This window comes from Phacochoerus africanus, chromosome 14, assembly GCF_016906955.1.
Source record: "Phacochoerus africanus isolate WHEZ1 chromosome 14, ROS_Pafr_v1, whole genome shotgun sequence".
Classification (NCBI taxonomy): domain Eukaryota; kingdom Metazoa; phylum Chordata; class Mammalia; order Artiodactyla; family Suidae; genus Phacochoerus; species Phacochoerus africanus.
In genome coordinates this window covers 54,481,868-54,497,699 of record NC_062557.1, presented here as the reverse complement: position 1 = coordinate 54,497,699, position 15,832 = coordinate 54,481,868, and the positions used below count along the sequence as shown (strand labels likewise).

The 15,832-nt window shown below is 52.0% G+C and overlaps 1 protein-coding gene across 1 annotated transcript in view; it reads left to right on the top strand.

Annotated features, from left to right (window-relative positions):
• MYH13 (myosin heavy chain 13) overlaps positions 1-15,243 on the top strand; it is a 62,809-nt gene extending 47,566 nt beyond the window's left edge. The window contains exons 29-40 of the mRNA XM_047756828.1: positions 2,459-2,655; positions 3,008-3,191; positions 3,772-3,937; positions 4,885-5,009; positions 6,337-6,645; positions 6,725-6,928; positions 9,983-10,108; positions 10,257-10,427; positions 13,068-13,172; positions 13,264-13,359; positions 14,687-14,821; positions 15,229-15,243. Coding sequence (XP_047612784.1) covers positions 2,459-2,655; positions 3,008-3,191; positions 3,772-3,937; positions 4,885-5,009; positions 6,337-6,645; positions 6,725-6,928; positions 9,983-10,108; positions 10,257-10,427; positions 13,068-13,172; positions 13,264-13,359; positions 14,687-14,821; positions 15,229-15,243 — 1,833 coding nt within the window. The remainder of the gene's footprint in view (positions 1-2,458; positions 2,656-3,007; positions 3,192-3,771; positions 3,938-4,884; positions 5,010-6,336; positions 6,646-6,724; positions 6,929-9,982; positions 10,109-10,256; positions 10,428-13,067; positions 13,173-13,263; positions 13,360-14,686; positions 14,822-15,228) is intronic.
• Positions 15,244-15,832: the final 589 nt, after the last annotated feature.

Here is a 15,832-nt window from a genome sequence, read left to right as displayed (position 1 = left end):
TGGGACGGCGGAGTGGGGAGAACCAGGGAAGTCAGGAAGCTGGTTGGAGGCAGGGCTGCATCATCATGTCAGCGTCACCCCCCGCCCCCGCTTCCTGGAGTGGGGTAGGGACCTGTCTTGGAGGTTATGGGACCTTGGCTTTGGCTCTCCTTCAAAGCTAGGGAACTCTCCCAGGATGCTCCACCCTCAGAGCTCCCCGACCCCCACAGGGTGGACTGATGAACTCCACTCCCCAGCTAGGGGCGTTTCCCCCCGCCCCACCCCCATCCCTGTGCCAGCTTGGACACCTCGGCCCCACCTCTGCCCAGCAATTCATCCTAGTCCCTTGAAATGCCCTCCTGTTTCTCCCTCATCACCTTTTGTGTGTCACCAGCTATAACACCCACATTTAGGTCCCCCTCCTCCAGAAAGACCATGTGGTTTTAGAGGCACCCTTGGGACATCTGCATAAACTCAAAACACCATCATCTTTTTTTTTTTTTTTTTTGCTTTTGAGGGCCGCAGCTGTGGCATATGTATGTTCCCAGGCTAGGGATCGAATCAGAGCTACAGTGGCCAGCCTACACCACAGCCACAGCAGCATGGGATCCAAGCCACATCTGCAACCTACACCACAGTTCACAGCAAGGATGGATCCTTAAGCCACTTTGTGAGGTCAGGGATCCTTATGGATCCTAGTTGGATTTGTTACCACTGAGCCACAGTGGGAACTCCTATCATCATGTTCTTGACGTCACTATCAAGATATTTATGTTTAGGGAGTTCTCTGCTGGCCTAGTGGTTAGGAGTCAGCGCTTCCACCGCTGTGGCCAAAGTTCGATCCCTGGTCTGGGAGCTAAGATCCCACATCAAGCTACAGCACTCTGCAGGCAATAAATAATAATAATAATAATGATAAGTAAACTATAAACTGCTAGAGAGCAAGAATAATTTTCCCCCACTATAGTGGTAAACAGCAGGTATCACGCACAGTAGAACAGTGCACACAGTAGGTGCTTGGTAAATGTTGTCACTATGTGTTCAAGCACTAGAATAGGAAGCCAGGAGGCCAGAGAACTGCATAAATGTAATTCGGAGGTTACCGTGTGTTGGCTAAAACTTACAGGGCAATCTTTTAGCATTCCCCAAGCTCCATCTGCCTCCCCTAAAAAAGAAGTACTACATTTGTCTCCCATCTTCCAGTTATAAAGTAAGGGTCTTTGGTGGACTGGCGGGGCAGGGTGAGTGGAGAGGACCAGAGCCTGAGAAGGTCCATTCCAGAAACAAGGCTGTCCACTGGCCAGGATACAGAAGCAGCTATGTTCTCCCTCCTGGGCAAAGCTCCGCTGTTTAGGTGTATCTTTAAAGGGAAGAACATGCATCAGTTACTGCACTTGGTCACTCTGACAGTTTTGTGACCGTTATGATGAGAGCTACACCGTCCTCCTGATCAGGTGGGAGGGAGTGATGGAGGCTTCCAGTCATGTTCCCCCTGCCCCCAGCTCAGGAAGAGGGGGTGGAGCCACAGAAACCACACAGCTCATGACACATCCCACTGGTGACACCAGAAGATGCTTTGGTCAATACTTGACCATGTTTCCATGGTCAAGTATTCCAAAACACTGCATTAGGTGGTGAAAAAAGTATTCCCTTTCTAATTTTGCTTCAATTCTTCTGATTAAAGAGGGAAAAGGTCTCAGTCTGGGTAGCATCTCTCTAGCACTCATGTATCTTCCCCATAAAGACATAATAGACCTCGGACACAGTGGCAAAAGTCCTTAGGCAAAACTGCCTTATCTCCATTGCAAGTATCCTTATGGTGACCTTCAGTTTATGGCAAGTATTAAGGTAAATATGATATAATAAAGGGGTCAGCTTATTTTAAATGAAGTAAATAAAATGGGAGATACGCTGCCAAGTCTGTGAGGGCAGCAAGGCAATGACTCAAGCTGGGAGACACTGGTTCCCACTGAAAATACTGAACTTGCATTTGCAGCAACATGGATAGAACTAGAGATTCTCATACTAACTGAAGTAGGTCAGAAAGAGAAAGACAAATATCACATGAGATCACTTATATATGGAATCTAAAATATGGCACAGATGAACCTGTCTGTAGAACAGAAACAAACTCACAGACATGGAGAACAGACTTGTGGTTCCCAAGGGGGAGGAGGAAGGAGTGGGATGGACTGGCAGTTTGGGGTTGGTAGATGCAAACTATTACATGTAGAATGGATAAGCAATGAGGTCCTACCATATAGTACAGGGAACTATATCCAATCTCCTGGGACAGACCGTGATGGAAGAGAATATGAGAAAAAGAGTGTGTGTAGAGATATATGGATGGACGGCAGAAATTGACAGAACATTGTAAATCAACTCTAATTAAAAAAAATCTTCTAAAAAAGAAAGAAAATACCTGAACTTGGAAAATAGCCAAATGCCTTTGCAACCTGTCACCGCTGTGACTCCACAGGCCAAGAACGCCCTGGCGCACGCTCTGCAGTCCTCCCGCCACGACTGCGACCTGCTGCGGGAACAGTATGAGGAGGAGCAGGAAGCCAAGGCCGAGCTGCAGAGGGCGCTGTCCAAGGCCAACAGCGAGGTTGCCCAGTGGAGGACCAAGTACGAGACGGATGCCATCCAGCGTACGGAGGAGCTGGAGGAGGCCAAGTAAGGCTCCCATTACGGTCACAGAAAGGACCCTAAGACACACGTGGAGGGACAGAGGACAGACCCCCCCTCTTCCTCCCCAGGTCTCTGAGTTTCCTTAAGCATGGGACCCCCCCACCCTTCCCCTGGGGCGCTATCCATTCCATGTGGCCCCCTTGGCGCCTCCTGGGTGACAGCTTTGCCACCAAACGTTTGGGGAGTCTTCAGATGGTACTTTGCTCCTGTCCAGTCATCACTCTTGGTTCTTGTCAAGTCCTAGTCCTTTAGAGACAGCTCCTCTCCCTCGGATCTGCCCGTGACTGCGGAGGTGGTCCACCTTAGCCCACAACAACAACAAATCTGGCTCTCTTAGGAAAAAACTGGCCCAGAGGCTCCAGGAAGCGGAGGAAAATACGGAGGCTGTGAGTGCCAAGTGTGCTTCCTTGGAGAAAACCAAGCAAAGGCTCCAGGGCGAGGTGGACGACCTGATGCTGGACCTGGAGCGGGCCAACACCGCCTGCGCCAGCCTGGACAAGAAGCAGAGGAACTTCGATAAGGTCCTTGCCCACCGCTCCATGAGAGCCGTGTGTGAGATGCACGCACCTGCGGGAGGCTCTCGGCGCGTCCGCGTAGGGGGTTGGGGGATTTGCTTGTCAAAGTCCCTCCAAAAAGAATTTCTTTCGTTTTTATTTATTTATTAATTTTTTTAACAGCTGCACCTGCGTCATATGGAAGTTCCCGGGCAAGGGACTGAATCCGAGCCATAGCTGCTGCTGCAGCAACACCGAATCCTCTAACCCACTGCGCTGGGCCGGGAATCGAACCTATGCCTCCACAGCCACCAGAGCCGCTGCAGTCAGATTCTTAGCCCACTGTGCCATGGTGGGAATTCTAGGAATTTTCTTTTTTTTTTAAAGCTAATTCAAGTTAATTTTGAGGCCAAAATCTCTCTCTGAATACAGCAGATCTCTGTAGAGACAGCAGAGCTTGGAACCCCCGAGTCTGGGGCTCACTCTGTTCCTTTGGTCCCTCGGAGGGAGGAGGCCAACCTTGGCATTGCTGACGGCCCCTGTTTACGTGGCTCTTCCCAGCCCCTGGCCCGTTCTGCCTGTTACGTGTCCCTCTAACCTCTCCTAGGTCCTCGCAGAGTGGAAACAAAAGCTGGACGAGAGTCAAGCCGAGTTGGAAGCGGCTCAGAAAGAGTCCAGGTCCCTCAGTACCGAAATCTTCAAGATGCGTAATGCCTACGAGGAGGTGGTGGATCAGTTAGAGACACTCAGACGGGAGAACAAAAATCTGCAAGGTGAGCAGTACCCGTGGTGGCTCAGAAGTAATGAACCCGACTAGAATCCATGAGGACGTGGGTTGCATCCCTGGCCTCGCTCAGTGGGTTAAAAGATCCAGTGTTGCTGTGAGCTGTGGTGTAGGTCACAGGCTCGGCTTGGATCCCTCGTTACTGTGCCTGTGGCATAGGCTGGCAGCTGCAGCTCCAATTTGACCCTTAGCCTGGAACTTCCACATGCTGCTGCTGAGGCCCTGAAAAGAAAAGGCAAGCTCTCCCCATCACAGGTGCGTGATAGCCCCCCGTTCCCTTCTTCCCACAGATGTGTAATGGTCCCCCTTCTCTTCTGGCCGCCCCTTCCCCACTTGGCCACATCCTCCGCCTTCCCACTGCCCCTCAAAAACCTGGCATCTACTCGGATTACCCTGAGGCCCAGACTTCCCAGCCAGTGTAAAAGCAAAGTAGCAGCCAAGCTCCATCCTCGAGAACAGAGGGCTCGCCGGGCTGCCGAGCTCACAGCTCTGCAAAGAACAGATCTTCCATGGATCCTATCTCTACAGGGCTTTGTGTCCTTGAGCCTGGCACTAAATCCCTTGGGATCCCAGACTCCTGACCTACAAAATTTGATCAGACCAAATGCCCCCCAAAGCCCCTGCTCTCCGAGACCACGATTCTGTGCATGCTCTCCGCCATTTCTCCCCTGGTCCTCTCCGTGACCGTTTGGTAGACTGTGTGAAGGTTTGAGGTCGCAGACTGTCCTGTTGCTTCTCTCTCCGCCACGTTCAGGGGAGACCACACACCTGTTCTGGCCAACACCGCCCCCCCCAGCCCCCGAAGGGCTTGTCCATGTCTGTTCTCTCCTACATAAATGCCATAGCTGAGTCGCCCACCACTGAGTCCCCTGGCACATGCCTGGGCCGTCAAACTGGGCGCGTTGAAAGAGCCTCAGTCAAGCCTGTCCTTTACAGAAGAGATCTCCGACCTAACCACGCAGATTGCGGAAACGAGCAAGAATCTTCAGGAAGTGGAAAAGACCAAGAAGCAAGTGGAGCAAGAAAAGTCGGACCTCCAGGCTGCCCTAGAAGAGATGGAGGCAAGTGTCTGGGATGTGACACGGAGGGCAGGGCGCTGGGAGCGGGGACGTGACAACCCCTGGGGCCCTTCCCGCCACCAGTCAGGGGGCTTGGGGGAAGCACACGCAGCCACGCTCTGGAGGCACCAGCTGTTTCCTGCTGCTCCCTCCTCCAGTCCATCCTGTTTCTCCATTCGAATAAATACACGCGTTCATGATGTCCATGAAGTCATGCTCTCAGAAAGCAAGGACTCAGTCACCAAACATCCCCAAAGAGCTGCCTCAGAATCCCTCACTTTTCACAGAGTTATACACACTCAGCTTTGCCTGTGGCGAATTCCAGATGGTCCAGAGAGGGCAGTGTCCTGATGTAATAATCCTATTAACGCCCAGGGCCGGGGAGGGTTAAGAGTCTAGGGAAACTGGCGCATTGCAGGATAACAGGGGAGCAATTTCTGGTTTTTCTTGTTTGTTTGTTTAAGAGAAGGGGTTAAAAACTTACTGTATGGAGTTCCCATTGTGGCTCAGTGGTTAACGAATCCGACTAGGAACCATGAGGTTGCGGGTTCGGTCCCTGGCCTTGCTCAGTGGGTTAAGGATCTGGCGTTGCCGTGAGCTGTGGGGTAGGTTGCAGACGCCGCTCGGATCCTGCGTTGCTGTGGCTCTGGCGTAGGCCAGGGGCTGCAGCTCCGATTGGACCCCTAGCCTGGGAACCTCCATATGCCGTGGGAGCGGCAAAAGAAATGGCAAAAGACAAAAAACAAAAAACAAGCAACAAAAAAAAAAACTTACTGTAATGTGAACGAGAGAGAGAGAGAGAGAGAGAGAGAGAGAGGGAAGGGATTGGCTCCTGATCGTGGTCACTATTTAAAAAGACATGGTAATCGATTTTTCACTAATTCGAAACAATTTTCTGTCCTCCTCAGGACGCAAAGATCGTTAATAACAAGGTTTCAGCTCTGGTTTCAGGAACAGCAGGGACATTCAGGAGCACACCGACCTCTCTGAGTATTCATGTGTAAAACGAGCCTAATAATACTCATTTTTATCACAATGGGGATGAAAAACCCCATTCAAGAGGGTGGAGTTCCCACTGTGGCTCAGCTGGTTAAGACTCCAGCATTGTCTCTGTGATGGCACAGGTTCAATTCCAGCCCGGACGCAATGGGTTAAGGGTCCAGAATTGCTGCAGCCGTGGCATAGGTCACAGCTGTAGCTCAGACTCCTTCCCTGGCTCGGGAACTTCCACAGGCCACGGGGGCAGCCAAAAAAAAGGAAAGGGAAAAAAATAAATAAATAAAAAGATGGCTGTCCCTGGCACTCCTAATTGCTCCTTTGCTTTTACCAGGGTTCCTTGGAGCATGAAGAGAGCAAGATCTTGCGTGTCCAGCTAGAGCTGAACCAGGTAAAGTCCGAGCTGGACCGCAAGATCGCCGAGAAGGATGAAGAAATTGAGCAGCTGAAGAAAAACAGCCAGCGGGCAGCAGAGGCCACACAGAGCGTGCTGGATGCTGAGATCCGGAGCCGGAATGATGCTCTGCGGCTGAAGAAGAAGATGGAGGGAGACCTCAATGAGATGGAGATTCAGCTGGGCCACTCCAACCGCCAGGCGGCAGAGACCCAGAAACACCTGCGCGCAGTGCAGGGCCAGCTCAAGGTGCGTGTGGGGCCCCCGGGGGCGTGGCGGGACCTCAGCCTGGCCTGGCTGCTGACCTCAGCCCTGGTGTCCCGAGAAGGACTCCCAGCTGCACCTGGACGATGCCCAGAGGAGCAATGAGGGCCTCAAGGAGCAGCTGGCCATCGTGGAACGCAGGAACGGCCTCTTGCTGGAGGAGCTGGAGGAGATGAAGGCGGCCCTGGAGCAGACAGAGCGGACCCGCAAGCTGTCGGAGCAGGAGCTGCTGGACGCCAGTGACCGCGTGCAGCTCCTACACTCCCAGGTGTGTCCACCCCTGCTCCACTTGGGGTCCACCCAGGGGGCAGGCGGGACCCCATCTGGGTGGAAAGAAGCCCTCACCACTCTTCTCAGAACAGCAGTCAAGACCAACTTTTACCAGGTTTAGTTCTTGAAATCACTTTGTCTATAGATGGAAAGATTCCTGAGCTTTCTTTTATCTGAGGATAAAGGGTTGGGCACATTGTCAGGAAATTAGAAAGAGGAAGGAGAAGCATAAAGGGGCTGGAGAAAGCTTCCCAGAGGCAGTTAATATTTAAGCCGGAAGCTTAGAAAGTTAGGGTTGTCTTTTGAAGTCATTATTTTTTTGGAAAGTTTAAAAAAATTCCTTGTCTTAGAAAATAAAGGGTACAAAAAAATAGAAGAAAAATACCAACCACACTGTTAGCATTTTGAGATCTAGTCTCAAAAATAATTTTTGCCATCAAAAAAATATACTATTTTTGGTAGATGTGATCAATCTTTTTGCAGCCTTTTTTTTTATTATTATTATTTAACAGTGTGTCATGAATCTCTATATTTTAAAGCAGTTTTCCAAAAAAAGGAGTTTTCTATGATGTAGTTTTTGGTTTTGTTTTTTGGGGTTTTTATTGGTTTTATATTGTTTTTTGTTTTTTGGGGTTTTTTTTGCTTTTTAGGGCTTCACCCTCGGCATACAGAGGTTCCCAGGCTAGGGGTCCTATCGGAGCTGTAGCCGCCGGCCTACACCACAGTCACAGCAACGCCAGATCCAAGCCACATCTGTGACCTACACCACAGCTCATGGGAACGCTAGATCCTTAACCCATGGAGCGAGGCCAAGGATCGAACCCGCAACCTCATGGTTCCTAGTCGGATCCTTTTCTGCTGCGCCACAACGGGAATTCCTATGATGTAGTTTTTGTGACAGGAAAGTAGTCCATTTTATTTCTGTATGATGGTACTTTAATCATCTATGATTGGATACTTTTTAATTGTTCTCAATAAACATTTTGACTTTTAGAAAGATTGCTGTGACAAACTTCGTCGGAACTACAATTTCACACATATCCGTGATTATTACTTTCTTAATATTCCCGAAAGTAAACAAATTTCTGGAAGTACGATTTCATGGTTGACACACTAAAGACATTTATAATAGGTTGTAAATTGCTCTTTAACAAAGCTGACCCAATTTTTTTTTTTTTTTTGTCTTTTTAGGGCTGCATGTGTGGCATATGGAGCTTCCCAGGCTAGGGGTCAAAGAGGAGCTGTAGCCACCGGTCTACACCACAGCCACAGCAACCCAGATCCCAGCTGCCTCTGGGACCTACACCACAGCTCATGGCAATACTGGATCCTTAAGCCACTGAGCAAGGCCAGGGATCGAACCCGTGTATCCATGGATCCTAGTGGGGCTTGTTACCACTGAGCCCCACAATGGGAACCCCAAAGTGGTCCCAATTTTTATTCCCATTGGGAAAATACATGAGAGCGCCTTTCTATAAATTCTCAAAAACCCTATTATTTTTTTTTTAAACTTCACCAATTCTGTGTTGAAAAATACCTCATTTAAAAGCTTCTTCTGGAGTTCCCGTCGTGGCGCAGTGGTTAACGAATCCAACTAGGAACCATGAGGTTGCAGGTTCGATCCCCGCCCTTGCTCAGTGGGTTAACGATCCGGCGTTGCCATGAGCTGTGGTGTAGGTTGCAGACGCGGCTGGGATCCCGAGTTGCTGTGGCTCTGGCATAGGCTGGCAGCTACGGCTCCGATTCGACCCCTAGCCTGGGAAACTCCATATGCCGCAGGAGCGGCCCAAGAAATAGCAAAAAGACAAAAATAAATAAATAAATAAAAATAAATTTAAAAATAAAAATAAAAGCTTCTTCTATAAAATTGGGTTGTGATGATTGTGGTAAATGTAATAAAATTCATTGAGTAATTTAGAGAAAATAAAATAAAAACAAAAGATTCTTGTTTCTTTGATTACTAGTGAGGTGGAACATGTCATCATATGTGTGGGCTGTTTGTATTTCTCCTGGTATGTCTCAGCTCTTTGTACTTCTGCCTTCTACCTTTTTTCTTTTCTTTTCTTTTTTTTCTTGTCTTTTTGCCTTTTCTAGGGCGGTTTCCGGAGGCATATGGAGGTTCCCAGGCTAGGGGTTGAATCGGAGCTGTAGCCGCTGGCCTACACCACAGCCACAGCAATGCGGGATCTGAGCCGCATATGCGACCTACACCAGAGCTCACGGCAACGCCGGATCCTTAACCCACTGAGCAAGGCCAAGGATGGAACCCGCAACCTCAGGGTTCCTAATCGGATTCGTTAACCACTGCGCCACAAGGGGAACTCCACTTTTGCCTTTTTTCTTCGTGATTTGTCTTATTTACATATTAAGGAAGGGAATATTTTTTCAGCAATACACACATTGCAAATGTTTTCTCATTTGTCATCAGCCTTACAATTCCATGTATGACATGTTTTGATCATGAGAATTATTTTCCACTTCATATGTTATCTCAGCTGTTTTCTTGTTCTGACACCTTTAACTACATAATCTATCCTTCCTTAAATATTTGAATGTCACTTACTCAATTCTTTTGTGTGTGCGTGTGTGATTTTTTTTTTTTTCCTTCGGGCTGCATGTGTGGCATATGGAAGTTCCCAGGCTGGGGACTGAATCAGAGCTACAGCTGCCGGCCTCCACCACAGCCACAGCCACACCAGCTCCGAGCCGTGTCTGTGACCTACACCACAGCTCCTGGCAACGCCAGGTACTTAATCCACTGAGAGAGAGGCCAAGGATCAAACCCACATCCTCCTGGATACTAGCCAGGTTTGTTATTGCTGAGCCACAGCAGGAACTCCTCAATTCTGTTATGTACAATTCTTGGGTCTGTCTTAGGACCTTCTGGCCGATCAATAGCGAAACAGTATCTTTTTTATTTTTTTCACCCATGTGAAAAATCAGACATGGAATGTTCTCACGATTGACTTCCTCCCTACCCAGCTGTCTCCCTTCCAGTCGTTCCAAGTGTTGAAATGGAACCTGAACCTCTGGTATATCATTTTTCTCGCAGAACACGAGCCTGATAAATACCAAGAAGAAACTGGAAGCTGACATAGCCCAGTGCCAGGCGGAAGTGGAGAACTCCATCCAGGAGTCCAAAAACGCGGAGGAAAAGGCCAAGAAGGCCATCACAGATGTGAGCTCCGTTCTTTCTTATCAAAGATGCCGTTTGGAGATAAGAAAGGGGCTTCTAAGCCAGGGTGTGGCTAGGAGGTTTCCCCTCCTGACCCCTGGGGTCAGCCAGGGAGGGGTGGTGGGCTGACGCCTCCTGTGAACCCAACCAGGCGGCCATGATGGCCGAGGAGCTGAAGAAGGAGCAGGACACCTGCGCCCACCTGGAGCGGATGAAGAAGAACCTGGAGCAGACGGTGAAGGACCTGCAGCACCGCCTGGACGAGGCGGAGCAGCTGGCCCTGAAGGGCGGGAAGAAGCAGATCCAGAAGCTGGAGAACCGGGTAGGGTGGCCGGAGAGGACTCTCCCTCCCAAAGAGAGACCGGTTGAGCCACCTCTGTGGCAGAACCGCAGTCTGGAAACTTAGGTGGCAGGAAAGTGGGCACTGAGGCAACTTCAGGTCCAGTCTGAGGACCACTTGTGAAAGGCCCTTGAGCCAAACGCCTCATCTCTTTCTCCCTCGCTGGTCCCTGCCCCCCCCACACACACACACCACGTTAGAATGCATATCCCCTGACACCTGCAGCATAACGACACTTCTCATGTTCACATTCTGGTTTTATATAGATTCAGATCGACAAAAATGGGGGGAGAACATACTTTGCAATCATAAGATTACACATTTCGGCGCAGTTACATTTTGGAGCCAGCTCTGCTCTGAGGAGCAAGGGCCCATCCTACACAGAACCTGCAGTCTCCCTCTGCTGCCCACTGCCCGGTCTCATGCACCTCCCCCCGCCCCAGATTTGCCCATGCAACTGCAACCTGCAGTTCTACTGTCTTGCTCACTCTGTCCTAGATGCAGGGCCGCTGGCACCTCCTCTTTGACAAAATGCGATCCCCACTGGGGGGTCGTGCCTTTTCTCTATCCAGGAGTATCTTTTGCAGCTTTTAGTTTCTTTGCTGATGGCTCCCTGCATTTCCTTGCTTTTCCCTTTAGACCCAGGATGGTTTCTTTTTGTCTTTTAAAACAAGCTGCACTACCAGCTGACAGTCTGGAGAAGGGCTCTTTGGAGGCAGATGTTTTACACATCTCTGTTGTCCCTGAGAGAAGGGACATGAAAGAGGGGGAGGGGAAGAGAAGGACGAGGGGGAAGAGGAGGAAACATCTCCCAGCGTGACAGACCCAAACGCCTGCTTCCCCACCACAGCAGTAACCAGAGCCACAGCAGCGACAATGCAGGATCCTTAACCCGCTGAGCCACCAGGGAACTCCTCCAAACACAATCCTTACGTCAGCCTCCCAATGATTAGGTACCAGCACTTGCACACCTTAAATGTGAAAGACTTTTTTGGCTAAAAACTACAAGGCTGTAGACACATGAGTGACAAAAGTAAACTCCAGGCAAGTTGGCGCTCCCCCTACCCCAAATTCTTTAAATGCTTATTTTTAATAATTCCCAGTTCTCTCCTATGAAAATGAACTTGGGCATCTCCTTTGCATGGATCCCTCCCTGGAGGGAGGAATCAGATCCCACGCCACCCTCTGTGACTCTCTGATTCCTGAGCTGGCAAGGAGCCCTCAGACCCCTTGACTGTCCTCCAGTCACTGGCTACCCCATTACCTTAGCTTCATAAACCTTACAGAGGCCAGGAGAGAACTCCCAGGGACACAAATGTTTTCTAGAACCTGAAGGAAGACAGCTTCCCAGGGCTCATGGGCAGAATCTTTTTGGGAACAGTGCCCAGAGTTGCCTGTTCCGCTGGTAGATTTCAAGGTTCATCCAGTGAGTCTGCGGGCCCAGAGCTGCCCTCTCCGTGGCCACCAGGATTCTCAGTGACTGGCCACCACCCCCGCCGCTGGGCTCTCTCTGGACCACAGTGGGGCCACAGAATTCTTGGTGGCATGTCCCCTTGAGACTTCAGGAAAGGCAAACACAGCTATGAAATCAGGATGTCTGTGCAGTGCTTCATCATTTAAAAAATACTTTCACCGAGTTGGTCTAATTTGAACCCCACATTCAAGGTAGGTTGGGCAGGAATTATCATCTCCATTCTAAACAGACAAACTTTTACTCAGTGATGGAAAGTGACTTGCTTGGTTTTCTGGGTTTGGAGGCAGGGGTGGGGGGCGGCATGTGGAAGTTCTTGGGCCAGGGATTGAATCCAAGCCACAGCTGTGACCTATGCTGCAGTTGTGGCAACACCAGATCCTTTAACCCACTGTGCTTGGCTGGGGATCGAACCCGAACCCCTATAGCAACCTGAGCTACTGCAGTCAGATTTTTTTTTTTTTGGTCTTTTGTCTTTTTAGGGCCACACCCACGGCATATGGAAGTTCCCAGGCTAGGGATCGAATTGGAGCTGTAGGTGCCAGCCTACGCCACAGCCACAACAACAAGCCACATCTGTGACCTACACCACAGCTCATGGTAATGCCAGATCCTTAACCCACTAAGCAAGGCCAGGGATGGAACCTGCGTCCTCATGTATGCCAGTCAGATTCGCTTCCGTTGAGCCACGATGGGAACTCCTGCAGTCAGATTTTTAAACCATTGTGCCACAGCGGGGATTCCAGTAAGTGACTTGCTTGGGATCCATTAGCTGGACCTGGAGCTTAAACACACCTTTGACTCTCCCTGGCCCAGGTTCTCTCCATGACCCCTGCTGATCAGGATCAGGCCCCCAGGACGGCCCTCACCAAGCTGCATGGCCCCAGATGAAACGGCACTCTTGCAAAGCCCAGTAGCCAAGCTGTGTGCATCTGGAAATGCTTCTGCCCAAAGATGGCGTCTTGTCATTTGAACAAAGCATGGCATGGACTAACGGTGGCCTAGGGAATAAAATAAAATGTGTTCCTGAGCCCTAGGAGGAAACAAAACATAACTAGAAGGTCTTCAGTTCACCCTAAGACAACCGGCACGTGAGTGGGTGAGAAAAGCCTGGGACACGTGGCCTGACCTCTGTTCTCTTCCGCACACAGGTTCGGGAGCTGGAAAGTGAGCTTGACGCTGAGCAGAAGAGGGGAGCTGAGGCTCTGAAGGGCGCCCACAGATACGAACGCAAGGTCAAGGAGATGACCTACCAGGTAGGCAATGACTCACCGGAATCCCCGCAGATGCCTCCTGGATCACAGCTGGCAGAAGCAGCGGGCCCTGGCACGGTCGCTCTGTTTGCAGGCCGAGGAGGACCGCAAGAACATCCTCAGGCTCCAGGACCTGGTGGACAAGCTGCAGGCCAAAGTGAAGGCTTACAAGAGGCAGGCAGAGGAGGCCGTGAGTGCGGGGCCCTGGGCGCCCTGGCCCCGAGCAGGAGCCCGTCCCTGTTTCCTAGGGCCTTCGTTTTCACCCGCAGGCTGTAATCACGCGCTTAGGAGGCCTGCCCCTCCCTCCCGGTCTACAGGAAGCAACCCTGCCCCGCCTCCAGCTCCTCCAGGCCTCTGGCTCCCCAGACCTGGCCCAGCTACTCCATCCCTTCACTCTGCCTCAGCCTGGGTTCTCCCACCCAGCCCGACTCACTCCACCTGCCCTTGACTCCTCACCCAGCGCCCTGGCCCCTGGCACCTGGGACCTGACCTCAAACATCTCACCCATCCCCCCTCTGCCCGGGGACCCCGCCACCTCCATGCTTCCCCGAGCTCCCTAACTCCCACCCTCCGTTTGACTTTTTCTATCTTCCCTTGAGCAAATATGTGAAATCAACTGGAAGGAAACTGTTTGGGCTAAAATCAGCATTTCCCAAATATCTCCTGGGGACACTGGGTCTGAAGGATGTTAATAGCAGGATGCCAGCGTGGTTGGGGGGGGCGGTCTTTTATAGCAAAGAAATTGTTTGGGAAACTCTGGGTGACACAGAGTTGGATGGGTTTCTGGGTTTGGCAGGTGATGTGGAATGGACCCTTTGCATGGGGAAGAGGCGTTCTGGGCAGGAGCATTTCCACCCTTGACGGACCTCAGCCCCTTTTGATCGCATGCAGAGCGTCCCATAGGGCTAGTGTCCTGAGGAACAAAATCTGGGGGCCGTGCCTGGATAGATGACTTGGGGTACAGCCTCTCTCCCCGTCCTTTCTCCTCCCTGCCCACGAGGCTGGTGCTTCCGCCCTGATCTTGGGGAAGCAGATCTGAACGGGTTAAATAGGAAGTTGCAACAGGACTGGCCAGAGTGGCGGGGGCCCCGGAGGCCCCCTTCATCAGAAAGCCTTGGCTGGCCTTCAAACAGGCCCATGCGATGGCCTGGCCGCAGGCAGACCATGCTGGGAGTGGACCCCGGGCAAGGGGCTGGACCACAGGTCTCAGACCCCTCTAGGTGTCTTGGGACTTGGGGCTCCTCTAAAGTGCTCCAGTTGGGGAGATAGCAGGGAGGAGGGCGGGGGGGAGGGGCGGGGGGGGGGGGGTCCTGGAGGCAGCAGCCCTGCCCAGCAATGAGGCAGTATATTCGGTCAGGAGCTGCGGGCATCTTCCTCACTGCCTGCGGGGGCTGAGGGCTCAGCTTTCCCTCCTCTGCTGTCAGGGAATTGGGGGCCCTGGTTCTCCTAGAACCGGGGGCCTCAGGGCCAGAGGAAGGGGCTTCCTCAGCCTCCTGCCCCCTCCGCCTTCTGTGCAGGAGGAGCAGGCCAACACGCAGCTGTCCAGGTGCCGGAGGGTCCAGCATGAGCTGGAGGAGGCCGAGGAACGGGCGGACATCGCCGAGTCCCAAGTCAACAAGCTACGGGCCAAGAGCCGAGATGTGGGGGCCCAGGTGAGAGCAGGCTTCCCCCGAGACCCAGGACCAAGCGGCACCAGGCAGAGCTGGGTGGGTGCCTGTTGGTGTCCCCTCTCTGCTGCTGGCCACACAGTCACAGATGCCACTGCTTTAGCCTGCGCCCTGTGGTTCCAGGCTCACGGGGTGAGGGTGGGGGGGACAGAGACCCTATTGTCCCTGTCCCCCCCGTTGCAAGAAGCCCTGGCTTTGGGAGGACTCAGCCCTTCTTCTCCAGGGGCCTGATGGTCCGTTTTGACAATGTGCAAAGGGAGACAAAGTCAGGCCTTAACAGTGTTCCGAGGCCCAGCCTCTCCTGCATCTCCAGCCTCCCCACCTGAAGACCATGCCCAGCCGCTCCTGAGGGCTGACTCACGCCTTGTGCATGATTCTTTTTTCTCCCACAGAAGATGGAAGAATGAGCCCCTCCAGATGCCGTGGTCATGGGACACCCAGGCGAGCAGAGGGAGGTGTGGGGAGCAATAAATTGCCCTGCCGGCACACACCCGGCTCTGCTGCGTTTATTGCTGCGGTCCATTCCTCCTCCGTGGGGAGGCTCTCAGCCCCCTGCCGGGTCTGCTGTTCACTGGGAAGAAAGCCAGGGGTGTGAAAGTGGACCCCTTGCGAGACGCAGCACCAGCTCCCCAGCATTTACAAGTAAAGACCCTTGCCGGTAACTACGGCGCATTTTCCGCCTAGAAACTCGTTGACTCTTTCCAACTCAGTTCCACAGATTTCCCCTAAATTTAGAGACAAGGAAACTGGGCCCAGGTAAATTGAGCCCTCTGACTGTCGTTGTCTAGGGCAGGGGAGACAGGGCCCCTGAGAGCCCAGTCCCCCCAGGCAGGGCGCTTTCCACTAGGCAGCTCTGCTTTTCCATCCTGTCCGCCCCCCGCCCCCCGCCCCCAGACCACCCACAGCTCCCAGACCTCTGAGCCCTTAGGAGGTACTTCCAAACTCTCATTCACCCCTGAAAGGACAGATGTTTCCAGAAAGGCTGGCCAGGGGCTG